General features: G+C 42.6%; 1 protein-coding gene across 1 annotated transcript; it reads left to right on the top strand.

The window, feature by feature from the left end:
* The first annotated feature begins 1,404 nt into the window (after positions 1–1,404).
* On the top strand, positions 1,405–17,347 carry LOC106609776 (smoothened homolog). Its single transcript, XM_045722295.1, has 12 exons — positions 1,405–2,294; positions 5,841–6,049; positions 6,641–6,850; positions 7,173–7,345; positions 7,745–7,964; positions 8,318–8,441; positions 8,548–8,640; positions 9,042–9,150; positions 10,008–10,193; positions 10,732–10,880; positions 12,977–13,114; positions 13,450–17,347. The coding sequence occupies exons 1-12, from the start codon at positions 2,030–2,032 to the stop codon at positions 14,070–14,072; spliced, it is 2,499 nt and encodes an 832-aa protein (XP_045578251.1). The 5' UTR covers positions 1,405–2,029; the 3' UTR covers positions 14,073–17,347.
* Positions 17,348–17,581: the final 234 nt, after the last annotated feature.

Raw genomic sequence — 17,581 nt, 5'->3', positions numbered from 1 at the left:
AGCACAGGCCAAAAACAAAACATCCATTGTCATTTCAACCAGCAGGAGGTAGGCTGTTGAAGCATTACATCTAATGCACTGCCCTATAATGGTCAGGTTAGAGAGAGGCTTTGATCACATCACAAGCATGAAGAGGATTGTTTGAGACTATGGTGTTCTATGTGAATGATGAAACATTCATTAAATCTACAGTGTGGCTGTCCCATTGGTTGATAAAGACAGATACTTAAATCTGACCAATGTCAGTCACTTATGGCTTCATTTACAGTTAACTTATAATCAATCTCTGAAACCTTTCTCGGTCAGTTTGAGGTCTCATTCGGGTGAAGAGCAGTGCTACCTTAACTGGGAGAGAGTATCCACATTTCCATTATGAGGGTCTCCTAGGAAACGGATTTAATATGGACTGGAAGGAAATAAACAAGACAAACTTTTTTTAACCATCCAAAATGCCATGAAGTTGTTCATTTTTTATAATTCCACCAGGCCATCCCATTCCCCAACCAACACCCATACAGTAGGCTGCATTCTCATTTAGAAACTGTGCAATTTAAGCAGAGAAAATGACAATCTTGTCTCATCTTTTAGAATCAAAGTAGCCTAAGGAGTGGATCATTTACTTGTTTATGTCCACGACAACAAACTTTCCCTGAGTGGCTACTGGCATGCCACTGGCGGATAAACTTGCAGTTACCATTTTTGTGGCGGTGAATGAACAGTCTTTGGAGTGGGCTGACAAAGAAATAGAGCCTACCGTGCTCGCATAATCACTAACATTCAGATTGTATGGCAAAGTGAGGCTCTAGTTTATTCACAGATTTGAAGCACTATTGAAGAGACTACTGAAATGCTTGTTCACACTAACATAACTGATCAGTCTATGATTGCAAATCTATTCATTGTTAATAGCAACAAGTGCAAATGTAGGAGGTACGTCTTTGGAGATCTTTCAAATACTTGTTTTTGGAAATGAGCAAAGTGAGCATCATACTGGTACTCCAGTTATATAGCCACGCTATCATTGCTCATTATGTATTTATTCCTTGTGTTACTATATTTTAAATGTTATTGTTATTATTACTTGTTTTGTTTATTTATTTATTGTATTCTGTATTGTTGGTAAGGGCCCATAAGTCAGCGTTTCACTGTTAGTCTACACCTGTTTACGAAGCATGTGACAATAACATTTGATTGTGATTGATTTGACGAATGTGTTATGTCAGAAATAAAGGCTCTAAATGAACGGACGATTAAACAAACAAGCATACGAAATAAAGGTACACAGGTGGCTTTTCTACTGCCGTCTGTCCTGGCAGGAGAGAGATTGTTTTGGTATTCCTATAAGGCATAGTCTTACCCATGGAGAGGGGGATGGGATGAGAGGGGTTTGTTACTTTGGCTCTCCCCCACCATGTGCATACCAGAGGCAGAACAAAATAGCAGACACGACTGCAAGCGAGAAAAACAAAGTCCAAACTCTATCAGACACATCAGAATTCTATAGGAATCCCCCAAAGCTGCCATTTTTTGGGATAGTCTACATAGATGAAATTAAAATAGTTTTTTCAGCAAAAGAGGGGAAAGTGGGAGCGCGAGGGGGATGGACCGCGTAGACTAGAGATCATGTTACAGTTTCAGACTTTTCATGGCAAGTTGTGGGGGAGGGTGAATCTGTTACTTTGATTTCTTTTTAATAGGCATATCCAACAAAAACAGCGGAAGGAATAGTTCCACTTGATTTTAATTGAATATCATGCATGCTTCTTTTCGTTTTTTGGTGGCGATCGGATTGTGTGTAGGGAATTCCAGTGATAAATCAAGGATTATACGACAAATGCTAAATGAAAAAGTTCGGGACTGCGTGAAAACTGGTAAAACGTTTCGTTTCATTGTATCATAATGTTACATTCGGCATCAAATGAACAAGAGCTCTTCGTGCTATTTTTATTAACGGTTACTTTTTAGATTACTGGAATACAAAGTATCATTTTTTCCCCTGGAAACAAAGTTGCCCCGTTAAATCTCCAAGATGTCTTCCCATGGCTGGAGTTCCATTGTTGGTGGGTTCGGGATGCTTTGCGTTTGGGCTGCCTCCTTTCTGGTTACTCATGCGGTAACGGTCCAGAGAAACGAAACAATTTTCAATGATTTCTGCAAGAAAACTACAACATGTGAAGTGCTTAAATATAATACATGTCTTGGGTCACCACTACCGTACACGCACACGTCTCTTGTCTTGGCTGAAGACTCAAGTACCCAAGACGAAGCATTTGAGAAGTTGGCCATGTGGTCTGGTAAGCCTGTATTTGGTTAATACGCATAGGTACAAAGGGGGCATGTTGTTCATTTACTGTAATTGAAATGAAATAAATTGATAAACGTATTATACATTTGTGTTGTGTTATTAAGTGCAGACCCCACTCCCTCTATTAGCATCAGATGCAATCTAGATGGTCATATTGTCATTTGCAAAAGGAAACGTAAAATAAAATCAATGTATTTTATACGTTGAATTTTCACTAGTGATTATTCATTGAACTTTCGCTTGTGATTATTTAGTCTTAACCTTGCGTTTTGACATAAACAGAATATTCTATTATAAGTAAAAACAGTATCACTATATAATATTTATGTAATAAGATGTATTACATTGTGCTATTAAACATTAAGGTAGATTTGGTTATAGTCACATGCGAGGTCAGTAGGTTAATTGGTATAGTATAGCCTGTTAACTAGGTCATGAAATGTTGAGGGCCCCTCCAAATGGATAGTTTTTGTAATTACCAAATACATGGGAATAGGACTTGTACAGGAAATTGGGGTTAAGAGCAAATAAAGAAAGGAAAATTATATTCCTGCACATGCATAAACAGTCATTAGTGAGCCATCAACCTGCGGTTCCTTCCACTAATCCTCAGCTGATCTGTAGAGTGGTTCCCTCCCCACTCCCCACCCCCACCATGGGAAAAACAACAGACCACACAACTAGTGACCTTCCAAGTGCATGATATTGTAACGCTAGCTGCCTCATCAAGAGGTTTGGAGCTCTTGGCGTAACAGCTGAGGTGTTGAGTTGATAGGCACTGGACCCAGCTACCAATCCCAGTCAGGGTTAACATCCAGGTCCTAATTATCTCCTGGCCCTAGTGACCATCAACATCCAGGTCCTATTTACCTCCTGACCCTAGTGACCATCAACATCCAGGTCCTATTTATCTCCTGACCCTAGTGATTACCATCATCAACATCCAGGTCCTATTTATCTCCTGACCCTAGTGATCACCATCATCAACATCCAGGTCCTATTTATCTCCTGACCCTAGTGACCATCAACATCCAGGTCCTAATTATCTCCTGGCCCTAGTGACCATCAACATCCAGGTCCTATTTATCTCCTGACCCTAGTGATTACCATCATCAACATCCAGGTCCTATTTATCTCCTGACCCTAGTGATCACCATCATCAACATCCAGGTCCTATTTATCTCCTGACCCTAGTGATCACCATCATCAACATCCAGGTCCTAATTATCTCCTGGCCCTAGTGATCACCATCATCAACATCCAGGTCCTATTTATCTCCTGACCCTAGTGATCACCATCATCAACATCCAGGTCCTATTTATCTCCTGACCCTAGTGATCACCATCATCAACATCCAGGTCCTAATTATCTCCTGACCCTAGTGATCACCATCATCAACATCCAGGTCCTATTTATCTCCTGACCCTAGTGATCACCATCATCAACATCCAGGTCCTATTTATCTCCTGACCCTAGTGATCATCAACATCCAGGTCCTATTTATCTCCTGACCCTAGTGATCACCATCATCAACATCCAGGTCCTATTTATCTCCTGACCCTAGTGATCACCATCATCAACATCCAGGTCCTATTTATCTCCTGACCCTAGTGATCACCATCATCAACATCCAGGTCCTATTTATCTCCTGACCCTAGTGATCACCATCATCAACATCCAGGTCCTATTTATCTCCTGGCCCTAGTGATCACCATCATCAACATCCAGGTCCTATTTATCTCCTGACCCTAGTGATTACCATCATCAACATCCAGGTCCTATTTATCTCCTGACCCTAGTGATCACCATCATCAACATCCAGGTCCTATTTATCTCCTGACCCTAGTGATCATCAACATCCAGGTCCTATTTATCTCCTGACCCTAGTGATCACCATCATCAACATCCAGGTCCTATTTATCTCCTGACCCTAGTGATCACCATCATCAACATCCAGGTCCTATTTATCTCCTGACCCTAGTGATCACCATCATCAACATCCAGGTCCTATTTATCTCCTGACCCTAGTGATTACCATCATCAACATCCAGGTCCTATTTATCTCCTGACCCTAGTGATCACCATCATCAACATCCAGGTCCTATTTATCTCCTGACCCTAGTGATCACCATCATCAACATCCAGGTCCTATTTATCTCCTGGCCCTAGTGATCACCATCATCAACATCCAGGTCCTATTTATCTCCTGACCCTAGTGATTACCATCATCAACATCCAGGTCCTATTTATCTCCTGACCCTAGTGATCACCATCATCAACATCCAGGTCCTATTTATCTCCTGACCCTAATGATCACCATCATCAACATCCAGGTCCTATTTATCTCCTGACCCTAGTGATCACCATCATCAACATCCAGGTTCTATTTATCTCCTGACCCTAGTGATCACCATCATCAACATCCAGGTCCTATTTATCTCCTGACCCTAGTGATTACCATCATCAACATCCAGGTCCTATTTATCTCCTGACCCTAGTGATCACCATCATCAACATCCAGGTTCTATTTATCTCCTGACCCTAGTGATCACCATCATCAACATCCAGGTTCTATTTATCTCCTGACCCTAGTGATCACCATCATCAACATCCAGGTCCTATTTATCTCCTGACCCTAGTGATCACCATCATCAACATCCAGGTCCTATTTATCTCCTGGCCCTAGTGATCACCATCATCAACATCCAGGTCCTATTTATCTCCTGACCCTAGTGATCACCATCATCAACATCCAGGTCCTATTTATCTCCTGACCCTAGTGATTACCATCATCAACATCCAGGTCCTATTTATCTCCTGACCCTAGTGATCACCATCATCAACATCCAGGTCCTATTTATCTCCTGACCCTAGTGATCACCATCATCAACATCCAGGTCCTAATTATCTCCTGACCCTAGTGATCACCATCATCAACATCCAGGTCCTATTTATCTCCTGACCCTAGTGATCACCATCATCAACATCCAGGTCCTATTTATCTCCTGACCCTAGTGATCACCATCATCAACATCCAGGTCCTATTTATCTCCTGACCCTAGTGATCACCATCATCAACATCCAGGTCCTATTTATCTCCTGACCCTAGTGATTACCATCATCAACATCCAGGTCCTATTTATCTCCTGGCCCTAGTGATCACCATCATCATCCTCACCACACTGAAGTGATGAATGTGCATTATTTAATATCCAGACTGGTCTCATACTCTATATGCTGTAGCCAACACTACTATAGTTGTCATATCATACCATACTTAGATATTTGGTATGACAATGAACAAACAAACCCAGAGAGGAGTTTGATAAGGCACAAACAGGCTGGAGCACCAGGTTCGTGTTCGTTAGGGCACACCGTAGCAAAACGTTTCACAACAGAAAAACAAAAATGAGCGTTTCTTATGGTACCTACCTGGCAATTTCTCTCAGTTTTGGAGCGTTCTCATCCGTTTGGTGTCTACTGAAGTCAACCCAAGCTACATTATTGTCCCTCACCTCCCTTCTCACCCATGCAGGTCTGAGGAACGCCCCTCGCTGCTGGGCGGTCATCCAGCCCCTGCTGTGTGCAGTCTACATGCCCAAGTGTGACAACGGGCAGGTGGAGCTTCCCAGCCAGCATCTGTGCCAGGCTACACGTCGCCCCTGCAGCATCGTGGACCAGGAGAGGGGCTGGCCCAACTTCCTCAAGTGTGAGGAGACGGACAAGTACCCCATGGGCTGCACGGTATGGTAGATGCTCTCACTATGCATGTGTCCAGATGGGGTGCTAGGCCAATTATTGAGGGGGCTTCAGCACTGTCAACCCACTGGGCACACACTGGTTGAATCAACGTTGTTTCCACGTCATTTCAATGGAATGACATTGAACCAACGTGGAGTAGACGTTGGATTGAAGTCTGTGCCCAGTGGGTGGCCCCTCCATGGAGCCACCCATCTAGTCAACAGGCTAGTGTCATTGTTTTTCAGTCTAAAATGGCTGTCGATATTATACTATATAATACTATAATATATTATATACAGTGCATTCAGAAAATATTCTGACCTCTTGACTTTTTCCACATTTTGTTACCCCTGAGGTGCCTTATTGTTATTATAAACTGATTACCCAACGTAATTAGAGCAGTTAAAATAAATGTTTTGTCGTACGCGTGGTATACGGTCTGATATACCACAGCTGTCAGCCAATCAGCATTCAGGGCTCGAACCACCCAGTTTATAAAATACTATATAATATTGAGGCGTATGCCTCATATGAAAATAGACCAAACAGAGTGACATTATGAGCTCACTGTGCCTTCCGTCCATGGTGAGACAGAACGAGGTGCAGAAGCTGAAGTTCAACACGTCGGGACAGTGCGAAGCCCCCCTGGTGAAGACAGACGTTCAGGCCAGCTGGTACAAAGATGTGGAGGGCTGCGGCATCCAGTGCAACAACCCTCTGTTCACCGACGAGGAGCACTCGGACATGCACGCCTACATCGCTGTGTTCGGCACCGTCACCCTGCTCTGCACCTTTTTCACTCTGGTGAGCTTCACACAGCAGTGTTGTGGACAACATTACCCATAATTCCAAGCAACCGCTTTTTTGACTTGACTTTTATCTTTTAAGTTTGAGGTTACAAATAAAATGAAGATACTGGTATTGTAACACATACCATTCTTGTTCAGATAATGGGTTCATACTGCTTTTCACAGAAGTTGTCAAAACAATGCTTTTTATTATCTGATATTGTTAGTAATTTGTGGAGTACTATGTGTTTCAGTGAGTTGGCCTTTTTAAGGACAGCAAAAAGTGTTTTCCATTTCTATTCATATTTTCTCTCTCTTTCCTCCCTCTCCTTTCACAGGCCACCTTTCTGGCGGACTGGAAGAATTCAAACCGTTACCCTGCCGTCATCCTCTTCTACATCAATACCTGTTTCTTCATGGGCAGTATCGGCTGGCTGGCTCAGTTCATGGATGGAGCTCGCAAAGAGATCGTGTGTAAGAGTGACAACACCATGCGTTTAGGGGAGCCCTCGTAAGTGAAGAAGAAGAACACTTAATATTTTATTGTCAATCAATTGTGGTTTTTGCTTACGACCCAACCCCCTGAGACACACACATTGAAGGGGTTGAAAGAAAGTGGGACAATTATGAGATAAGATGTGAAAATACAATTTGAAGGAGTATTTCTAGAATCTTCTGGTGAGGTTTGTAGGTCTTGTATTTAGCTAGTACAGAGTCAGGAGGTTCGTTTTCACAAGTTCGCTTTGTTTCTCAAACTTGATTGGTTGATTGGTTGGCTGATTGATTTACATTTTCAGACAATTAATAACACACATACAGTCAATGCAATGGCAGTGTACACTTAAAAATAATTGAGTCATTAACTTCCTTCTCTCTCTCTCTCTCTCTCTCTCTCTCTCTCTCCATCCAGGTCTACCGAGACTCTGTCGTGTGTCATCATCTTCAGCCTCGTCTACTACTCCCTGATGTCTGGGGTGATCTGGTTCGTCATGCTGACCTACGCCTGGCACACGTCCTTCAAGGCCCTGGGCACCACCCACCAGCCCCTGTCGGGCAAGACCTCATACTTCCACATGGTCACATGGTCCGTCCCCTTCATCCTCACTGTGGCTATTCTAGCCACCGCTGAGGTATGGAACACCTACCATTAGTTTTAGCCTTTGAAAATAGTCATTTCTGTGATTTGCGATTTATAATACTTATGATAATAACACATTATACATGCTTATGACAAGTCTCACAATGCGCTGTAACTGAATCTTAATTCTTTATACCAGCAGGCTTTAAGTTAAGTGTTACTGGGTTATTTTGCAATAGGGTAATCCCAAACAGTGTCTACAGTTTAGAGACACGTTTATTTATTCCCTTTTCATGATGGAAAGACAATGACTCAGAATTTCTTGTTTTCCAAATGATTGATCTTTTATGCCGTTATGCCATTCAAACACATGTATGTGTTTCTGGTCTCTGTTGTTTGACATAGGTGGACGGAGACTCTGTCAGTGGGATCTGTTTCGTGGGCTATAAGAACTACCACTACCGTGCTGGCTTTGTGTTGGCTCCCATTGGAGTTGTGCTTGTCATTGGTGGCTATTTCCTCATACGAGGTGACTTCTCTCAAACCCAAAAACGAGACATTTTCATATTTCAGAATTTAAACGCTACCAAATAAACAGACGTTCCCAAAGTGATTTCCTCTGTTTGTTTCTGCAGGAGTCATGACGTTGTTCTCCATCAAGAGTAACCACCCGGGTCTTCTGAGTGAGAAGGCAGCGAGCAAAATCAACGAAACAATGCTAAGACTTGGTATGACCCCTTAGCTGTAAATCACCAGATATCCAGAGCCAAACCACTGGCATAACAGTGTAACAAACCTAGCTAGTGTTGAAAAGACAGATAACCGCTTCCCCAAGGGAGCTAGCTTTCTTGGAGCAGTGGTTAGACCCACTGTCTTTGGGTCAGGCAATCCTAGTTAGTCCTAGCACTGCCCCCCCCCCCCCCCCCCTCCAGAAATGCTACAGTAGCATGCTAGAATAAACCTTTGATAAAGCCACTTAAATTGCCTCATCATAGATTGACTGTAGATTCTGTTGCACGATATATGTTATATAACACTTTTTATCTTCATAAAGTATATTGTGTCCTGACTCCGGAGGTTTCTGGAATTTCAAATATCCCTAATCATTTGTGTAATTCCTCTTCATCAGGTATATTTGGGTTCCTGGCGTTTGGCTTTGTCTTAATCACGTTTGGCTGCCACTTCTACGACTTCTTCAACCAGGCTGAGTGGGAGAAGAGCTTCAGAGAATATGTGTTGTGAGTTCCTTTTCTCCTCATGTAGCCTACAGTAACCCGGAACTATATTCAACACTGCAACTTCAAAACAGGTGTTGAGGACCTAAGGACTTCTGGGCCCTTTTGGAATACAAAAAAAAAAAAATCCTTATTTTCTCAGAACATGGGAGTAATCACCAATATAGGACATAACATAATTGGGAAAAGCTTTGCCTTGGAAAGTTTCCTTACATCAATCCAATATGACAGACGAGGGATTACTTCAAGGGAGGAAAGAAATATGCATTTAAGAGTATTGGAACATGGCCCCAGTTGTATGATGTAGTAGGAGATTTAATAGTATTGGTACATGGCCCCAGTTGTATGGTGTAGTGGGAAATTGAATAGTATTGGTACATGGCCCCAGTTGTATGGTGTAGTGGGAGATTTAAGAGTATTGGAACATGGCCCCAGTTGTATGGTGTAGTGGGAGATTTAAGCGTATTGGAACATGGCCCCAGTTGTATGGTGTAGTGGGATATTTAAGAGTATTGGAACATGGCCTCAGTTGTATGTTGTAGTGGGAGATTCCCAGCAGATTATGCTGTTGAGACTGGTGGTAACCACAGCCCTACCGGTTTGTTGTGCTGTGAATGCAGCCGTATTTCTCCACTCTGTTGACTTTGAGTGGACTGGTATGAATTTCACCTCAAATGTACATTTTTTATTCTTGTCTCAACAAGTAAACAACTGGTTCATGTCAACAGCTCAGTATGTGAATATGCCCCATTTATATGGCTTTACAGTGGGTGTGGGTATGTCGAGTACAGCAAATGCAACTGCCTGTGTAAAAAGAGCTCTGAGGATTGATTGATGAACGCTGCGCTGGTTTTGAACAGGTGTGAGGCCAATGTGACGATCGCTCATCAGACCAACAAGCCGATCCCAGAATGTACTATCAAGAACCGTCCCAGTCTACTGGTGGAAAAGATTAATCTGTTCTCCATGTTCGGCACGGGCATCGCCATGAGCACCTGGGTGTGGACCAAGGCCACTATCCTCATCTGGAAACGCACCTGGTGCAAGTAAGCAGCCATTTCCTTTAAAACACACACAGAAAATTAGACTGGGCGGCAGTCCCTTTGCAGCAAAAAGTTGTTGTCTTGTAGATAAAAGGTAAGAAAATAGGCTACAAGAAAATAGTACATGAACTTTAACAACAATATTCCAAGTATGGAGTTACACATTGTATTATCTCTCTGAGGCTTTCACACAGCATTATCTGTGTATTAAAATTTAAATCCGCATAAGGTGAAAGAGCGCCACTGTTCGCCCCCGGCGCATTTGTTATTATTTTTGTTTTGTTGATGAAACGGAGGAGAGGAGTACCAGCATCACAGACATTTTGTTTTCTTCAGTACATACTATGCTGTTCTATCGCACCTGCAATGATGTCTGAGCGAAAAAATAGTGTTCGTTGTTTGATGGAACTTTTGGTTGTTGTAGTATCTCAAACGGACGTGGTAGTTTCACCAAGTACGGATTTCAGCTTTTGCCACGTCAAGGGATACGTCAACATTGTCTGTCACATTGTCATTTATCTACCTGTTGTTCCTGTCATAGGGTTATCGGCCGTAGCGACGATGAGCCCAAGAGGATAAAGAAGAGCAAGATGATAGCCAAGGCCTTCTCCAAGCGCAAGGAGCTCCACAAAGACCCAGAGAAGGAGCTGTCCTTCAGCATGCACACGGTCTCCCATGATGGGCCAGTAGGTAAGTCTCCAAAGACCTGGAGAAGGAGCTGTCCTTCAGCATGCACACTGTCTCCCATGATGGGCCAGTAGGTAAGTCTCCAAAGACCTGGAGAAGGAGCTGTCCTTCAGCATGCACACTGTCTCTCATGACGGGCCAGTAGGTAAGTCCCCAAAGACCTGGAGAAGGAGCTGTCCTTCAGCATGCACACTGTCTCCCATGATGGGCCAGTAGGTAAGTCCCCAAAGACCTGGAGAAGGAGCTGTCCTTCAGCATGCACACTGTCTCCCATGATGGGCCAGTAGGTAAGTCCCCAAAGACCTGGAGAAGGAGCTGTCCTTCAGCATGCACACTGTCTCCCATGATGGGCCAGTAGGTAAGTCTCCAAAGACCTGGAGAAGGAGCTGTCCTTCAGCATGCACACTGTCTCTCATGACGGGCCAGTAGGTAAGTCCCCAAAGACCTGGAGAAGGAGCTGTCCTTCAGCATGCACACTGTCTCCCATGATGGGCCAGTAGGTAAGTCCCCAAAGACCTGGAGAAGGAGCTGTCCTTCAGCATGCACACTGTCTCCCATGATGGGCCAGTAGGTAAGTCTCCAATTGAAGTGAATGTCAAGTGAATGTCATTGAGAAGTCTGTCTGACACTAGCAGTGAATGTCATTGAGAAGTCTGTCTGACACTAGCAGTGAATGTTATTGAGAAGTCTGTCTGACACAAGCAGTGAATGTCATTGAGAAGTCTGTCTGACACTAGAAGTGAATGTCATTGAGAAGTCTGTCTGACACTGGAAGTGAATGTCATTGAGAAGTCTGTCTGACACTAGCAGTGAATGTCATTGAGAAGTCTGTCTGACACTAGCAGTGAATGTCATTGAGAAGTCTGTCTGACACAAGCAGTGAATGTCATTGAGAAGTCTGTCTGACACTAGCAGTGAATGTCATTGAGAAGTCTGTCTGACACTAGCAGTGAATGACTGAGTCATCAGATAATGTAAGCACTGAGGCGGCTGTGGCCAGCATGCTTGCTTATGTTGGAGGGACTGTATGAACTGTTAGTTATTGGAACACTGCAGGGGACTCCAGGGAGCCTTCTACTATATAAATAACCTCTTTGGGGTTTTTACTGAATGGATAGTAATGGTGGAGCTCTTCTACTGTATAATGGATAGTAATGGTGGAGCTCTTCTACTAAATAATGGATAGTAATGGTGGAGCTCTTCTACTGTATAATGGATAGTAATGGTTGAGCTCTTCTACTGTATAATGGATAGTAATGGTTGAGCTCTTCTACTGTATAATGGATAGTAATGGTTGAGCTCTTCTACTGTATAATGGATAGTAATGGTTGAGCTCTTCTACTATATAATGGATAGTAATGGTTGAGCTCTTCTACTGTATAATGGATAGTAATGGTGGAGCTCTTCTACTATATAATGGATAGTAATGGTGGAGCTCTTCTACTATATAATGGATAGTAATGGTTGAGCTCTACTGTATAATGGATAGTAATGGTTGAGCTCTTCTACTGTATAATGGATAGTAATGGTTGAGCACTTCTACTGTATAATGGATAGTAATGGTTGAGCTCTTCTACTGTATAATGGATAGTAATGGTTGAGCTCTTCTACTGTATAAAGGATAGTAATGGTTGAGCTCTTCTACTGTATAATGGCTGGTAATGGTTGAGCTCTTCTACTGTATAATAGATAGTAATGGTTGAGCTCTTCTACTGTATAATGGATAGTAATGGTTGAGCTCTTCTACTGTATAATGGATAGCAATGGTTGAGCTCTTCTACTGTATAATGGATAGTAATGGTTGAGCTCTTCTACTGTATAATGGATAGTAATGGTTGAGCCCTTCTACTGTATAATGGATAGTAATGGTTGAGCTCTACTGTGTAATGGATAGTAATGGTTGAGCCCTTCTACTGTATAATGGATAGTAATGGTTGAGCTCTACTGTATAATGAATAGTAATGGTTGAGCTCTTCTACTGTATAATGGATTGTAATGGTTGAGCTCTTCTACTGTATAATGGATAGTAATGGTTGAGCTCTTCTACTGTATAATGGATAGTAATGGTTGAGCTGTCTTGTCTTCTTTCTCATTTGTAGCTGGCATCAACTTTGACCTGAACGGGGAGCCATCCAACGAGATGTCTTCAGCCTGGGCCCAGCATGTGACCAAGATGGTGGCCAGGAGGGGCGCCATTCTGCCGCAGGACATCTCTGTCACCCCTACAGGGACACCTGGTGAGAGCTGCCACCTGCTTATTGACATTGTCTGACATCTGTACTCTTCCTTGAGTTCATTGCATTCTGTCTTGAAACGATAACAGATCGTAGACAGTTGAATTGGTTAAAGCAATGGTATAAGGCCTTTTCTTTCACTTATCCAGTCATGTACAGATTCAAACAGGGCCTATGTTACTAGCCTGCTTAAGCCAGACTGAATGCTGCACTCACAATGGCGGTATTCAGTATTATATAACCAGGCTACAGAATTGTCAGTTCAGCCACCAGTCTGATTTAATCTTGCTACCATGTTACCACTATGAGTCTGAATCTCACCCTGCTCTTTCACCCAGTTCCACCCCCAGAAGAGAGGAACAAGCTGTGGATGGTGGAGGCGGAGATCTCCCCTGAGATGATGATGAAGAGGAAGAAGAAGAGGAAGAAGAGGAAGAAGGAGGCACGTCCTCTGGAGGAGCTGGCCGAACACCAGGGCTACCGTCGGCGAGAGTTTGGCACCAGCTCGGTGCCACGGCTACCCAAGCTGCCCGGCCACAGGAGCCTGGTGGCCAATCTGAGGCAGCACCAGGAGGAGGCTGAGGACGTCCTTCCAGGCTCTTACCCTGAGTTTAGGCCCTCTCATCCGCTGCCTGACCAAGAGAGGTACGGAGGAGCCCTGGGGGCCTCCTCTAGCCAGAGGAGCAGGTACCCTGACCTCAACCCCCTCTCCCTCAGTGACCTGCCAGAGGACCTCGGCCTGGGGCCTCGCTGCCGCCCCCAACAACCACCCCCCTCCTTCTGGCAGCCCAATGGAGCGTTCCACTACTCCGGGGAGGTGGCGCCTATGGCAGGGGTGTCTGGGAGGACAGACCACGTGGGGAGGTCGCAGGGGGGTCAAAGGAGGGCGGAGTGGGGGCAGATCCACTCTAGAACCAACCTGATGGAGGCGGAGCTTATGGATGCTGACTCTGACTTCTGAGAGCGACCATGTGTGCTGTGGGGTTTTCAGTTTTTTTTACAGACTGAGAGAAAAGTGCTGGATACTTACACAGTTATGGTGCTCCCTTGTCACTGCCCAACAGTCAAGATGAAACAGGACTCAAGCCAAGTTAATTGGTCAGATCTGTCTCATTTAAAGGGAAGGGCTCAAGGAGAACTGATCAGGCCAAGGGTGAGTTTCATGAAAGCTTCTTGGCTTATGTCCCACTGGGCACGAACTGGTTGAATCAACGTTGTTTCCACGTCATTTCAACCCACCAAAATCTATGTGATGATGTTGAATCAATGTGGAAAACTGATTGTATTTGAAAAAAGTCATCAACGTAAGGGCATTTCGTATTTTTTTCATCCAACCTTTAAGCTAAATCCAATGAAATGGTGACATTTGTTGTTGATTTCACATTGAATTCACGTTAGTTGACAACTCAACCTAATGTAAATCAGAACTAGACGTTGAACTGACTTCTGTGCCCAGTGGGGTGGCTCTGAATTTCTCTTAACAAATCACAGTAGCTACAGTTTCATAAAAATGTGTTTAAAAATCTATACCTGCGTTTAGACAGGCAGCCTAATTCTGATATTTTTACCACTAATTGGTCTTTTGACCAATCACATCAAATCTTTTCACATCACATCTTTTTCAGAGCTGATCTGATTGGTAAAAAGAGCAATTAGTGAAAAAAAAGATCAGAATTGGCCTGCCTGTCTAAATAAGCAAAGTTAATTGAATAAAGCACTTTTCTGTTCTACAAGTGGTCTGGATCTATAGTTGTGGAGAGAAATAAAGTACCTCGTTAGCTACAAAGCTTTTGGGAAACGCATCCCAGACTAGTTAATGTTGTGTGATTTACCGAAAATAATTCCACTTGTGGCATTGGTCAGAAAACGGACATGACCAGCCATGTTGCAACAATTAACTTCTGTTGTCAGAAACATTTCATTGAATGATGGCAGCAGAAGAGGCAGCTCAACTCTGAACGAATTGGATGAGGGTCACCATCACTGACATGATCCCGGGTTACTTTGTCTTGGATCAGATATCACTCTTGTTGATTTCAGTCTCATAGCCATTCATTCATTATATGACTTCCAAGACTCTTCCAGGGATCTTATCGTTCACTGAGTCAGTTCATGCATCATAGGGTTCATGTAAGTAGTGTAAAGTGGCTTCCTTTCCTTGTCTCTTGTCTACGTCGTCGCTGACTTTAGAAAGCTGGACCTGTGAAAACGAATTCCATGTAGGCGTTCTCCATATTGCTTTCAACTAGCCTGTGTTAATAACAGAATATTACTAGATCTGTAACGATGGAGAGGAAGCCACTTCAGATGATTGACATGCAGCCTCATCTGATGCAGAAACCATCAGGCTCTGGAAGTTCCATGTCTTTCTATATCATCGTCAACTTGTAGTCTGTACTTTTGTCACAAAAATATAGAACCGTTTTTATATTGCCTGGTGCAATCACACAAAAGTGAGCTTTTTTCACCTGAGGAGAAAGAGAATTGATTAGGTTTTTACATCAGTGGAAATTAAATACACAACTGAGTGGGAATCAGTCACTTCATTTCTTGAAAGTGTTCTTGCACATGTTAGCTACATCAGTTAAATTGTTACGTTTTTTTTTCCTGTACAATTGTATTAAAAAGGGTTATTTTTTTACTGTAGTATGTAGTATTTCCACATGATTGTTTACTCTATTGTACAGCAGTGCTTGACTTGGACTGAAATACAGTAGGTGCCGGTACTCATTTTACATGCTGGTACTGTTTATATTTATGTGCAGGAGCTCCACAATACTTTTCAGCTAATATTCTAGAAGAAGAACAGGAGCACAAGCAGTAGAAAATGTGAGTTGCCGGTACTCAGCTCCGGTGAGCTCCTGCCCAAGTTAAGCATACGTATAGACAAACTTGGATATACTTTGTTGAGTTTTCTGTGTTTTTATTGTATAGGACAGTGCTATATATTGTGTCATGTTGTCCTAGAGTTGAGCAAAACACCTTTATTCTCTTTGCTTGTAATTATCTGCTACAATTTGTAAATGCACACGTCCTGTGCATCTCTCTATGTGTAGTGCACCTGTTCATTTAATGGGACCGAGGACGCAGTGGAGGCTGCTGAGGGGAGGACGGCTCATAATAATGGCTGGAACGGAGCAAATGAAATGGCATCAAACACATTTAATACCGTTCCACTAATTCCGCTCCAGCCATTACCACAAGCCTGTCCTTCCCAATTAAGGTGCCACCAACCTCCTGTGCAAGGATGCAGCATACTTGTACAACTCTTAAGTTGTTATACTGTATGGTTGGTTGGTTGGTTGGTTTTCTGTGCTGAGGTACATACAGATTTGCTCAGCAAAAGGGAAAAGTCACTGAAGCTCGTGATGTAGTTGTACCGATGCTGTAACCAAAGTATTTTAGTATTAGTGTCTTTGCGTCACACTCACAACAGAATAAAGATGGTGCCGAACTACAGATGTAGAATCTTAATTTGACCAACCTGTATCAGGAGAAATTTTAAACGTGTACTGCATTTGAGGTTTAAAACGGTTTCTGAAGTTTGTAATTTCCACTTTGACTTGATCTTCGCTTACGAAAAATGGATCAACCGCTACAAAAATGGCCATTAATTATAATCCACATAATAACTCACATTTCCTGTTGCTGCAGGATTATGTTTCTGCTGTAGCAAACTGGCTCAAATTAAGATCCTACATCTGTAGTGTCAATGTTATGATAGTCCTATTAGCTAATGTGCATCAGAGATTATTTATAAAATGTCCATGTCTGGAAGATAAATTAAGCAAGCTGTAAAGCGCTGCAATGAAAATAACACTGTAACATTTGTTTAATACATTTGGACATTTCTTGCACCATCAGTGCAAACGAATGTAATTTCTGTTAAAAAATATGTTTTGTGAAAAGACATAAGGAATCTGTCAAGTGTATATGACATCAACTGTAATATTTCTCATGTTGGATACTGACCAGCCAGTTTATTCCAGGGGAAATTAACCCTGCTATACTTTTTGAAGTATTGTGAGCATTCTCAGAGTTTTCTTTTGCTGTCAAAGATAGTTAAATACAGTCCATCTCTTTGTGGGTTCTTTATATTGGCTAAATCCATTTCCCTATTGTCTATGTAGCTTACTGCTGTTTCTCTCCACACTCATATCTTGAACACAGAATTGTATTACTTTGATCATGAAGCTGTATTTTTGTATTATTATGTAAATAAAAGGAAACCTAGAATGCTGGTGTTGTTTTTTTTATTGAGATTTGTGTATAAAACATATTTCTAGTGTTGATGGTCCTTAGTTCTGTTGTCCTACACTTGTTGGAATAATGTTTCCTTTCACATATAGTTTTTAGGTCTCCACTCAGTATGAAATATTATTTTCCTTGGTAAAGTAAATAGGCCAGGGATAAGCAACTGGCCACTTTTCAAAGTCCTCGGATCAATTTCCCCCCAAAAATACAATTAAA

This window comes from Salmo salar, chromosome ssa07, assembly GCF_905237065.1.
Source record: "Salmo salar chromosome ssa07, Ssal_v3.1, whole genome shotgun sequence".
Lineage (NCBI taxonomy): Eukaryota > Metazoa > Chordata > Actinopteri > Salmoniformes > Salmonidae > Salmo > Salmo salar.
Note: the sequence above shows the minus strand (reverse complement) of the source record. Positions and strands in the feature narration are given on the sequence as shown.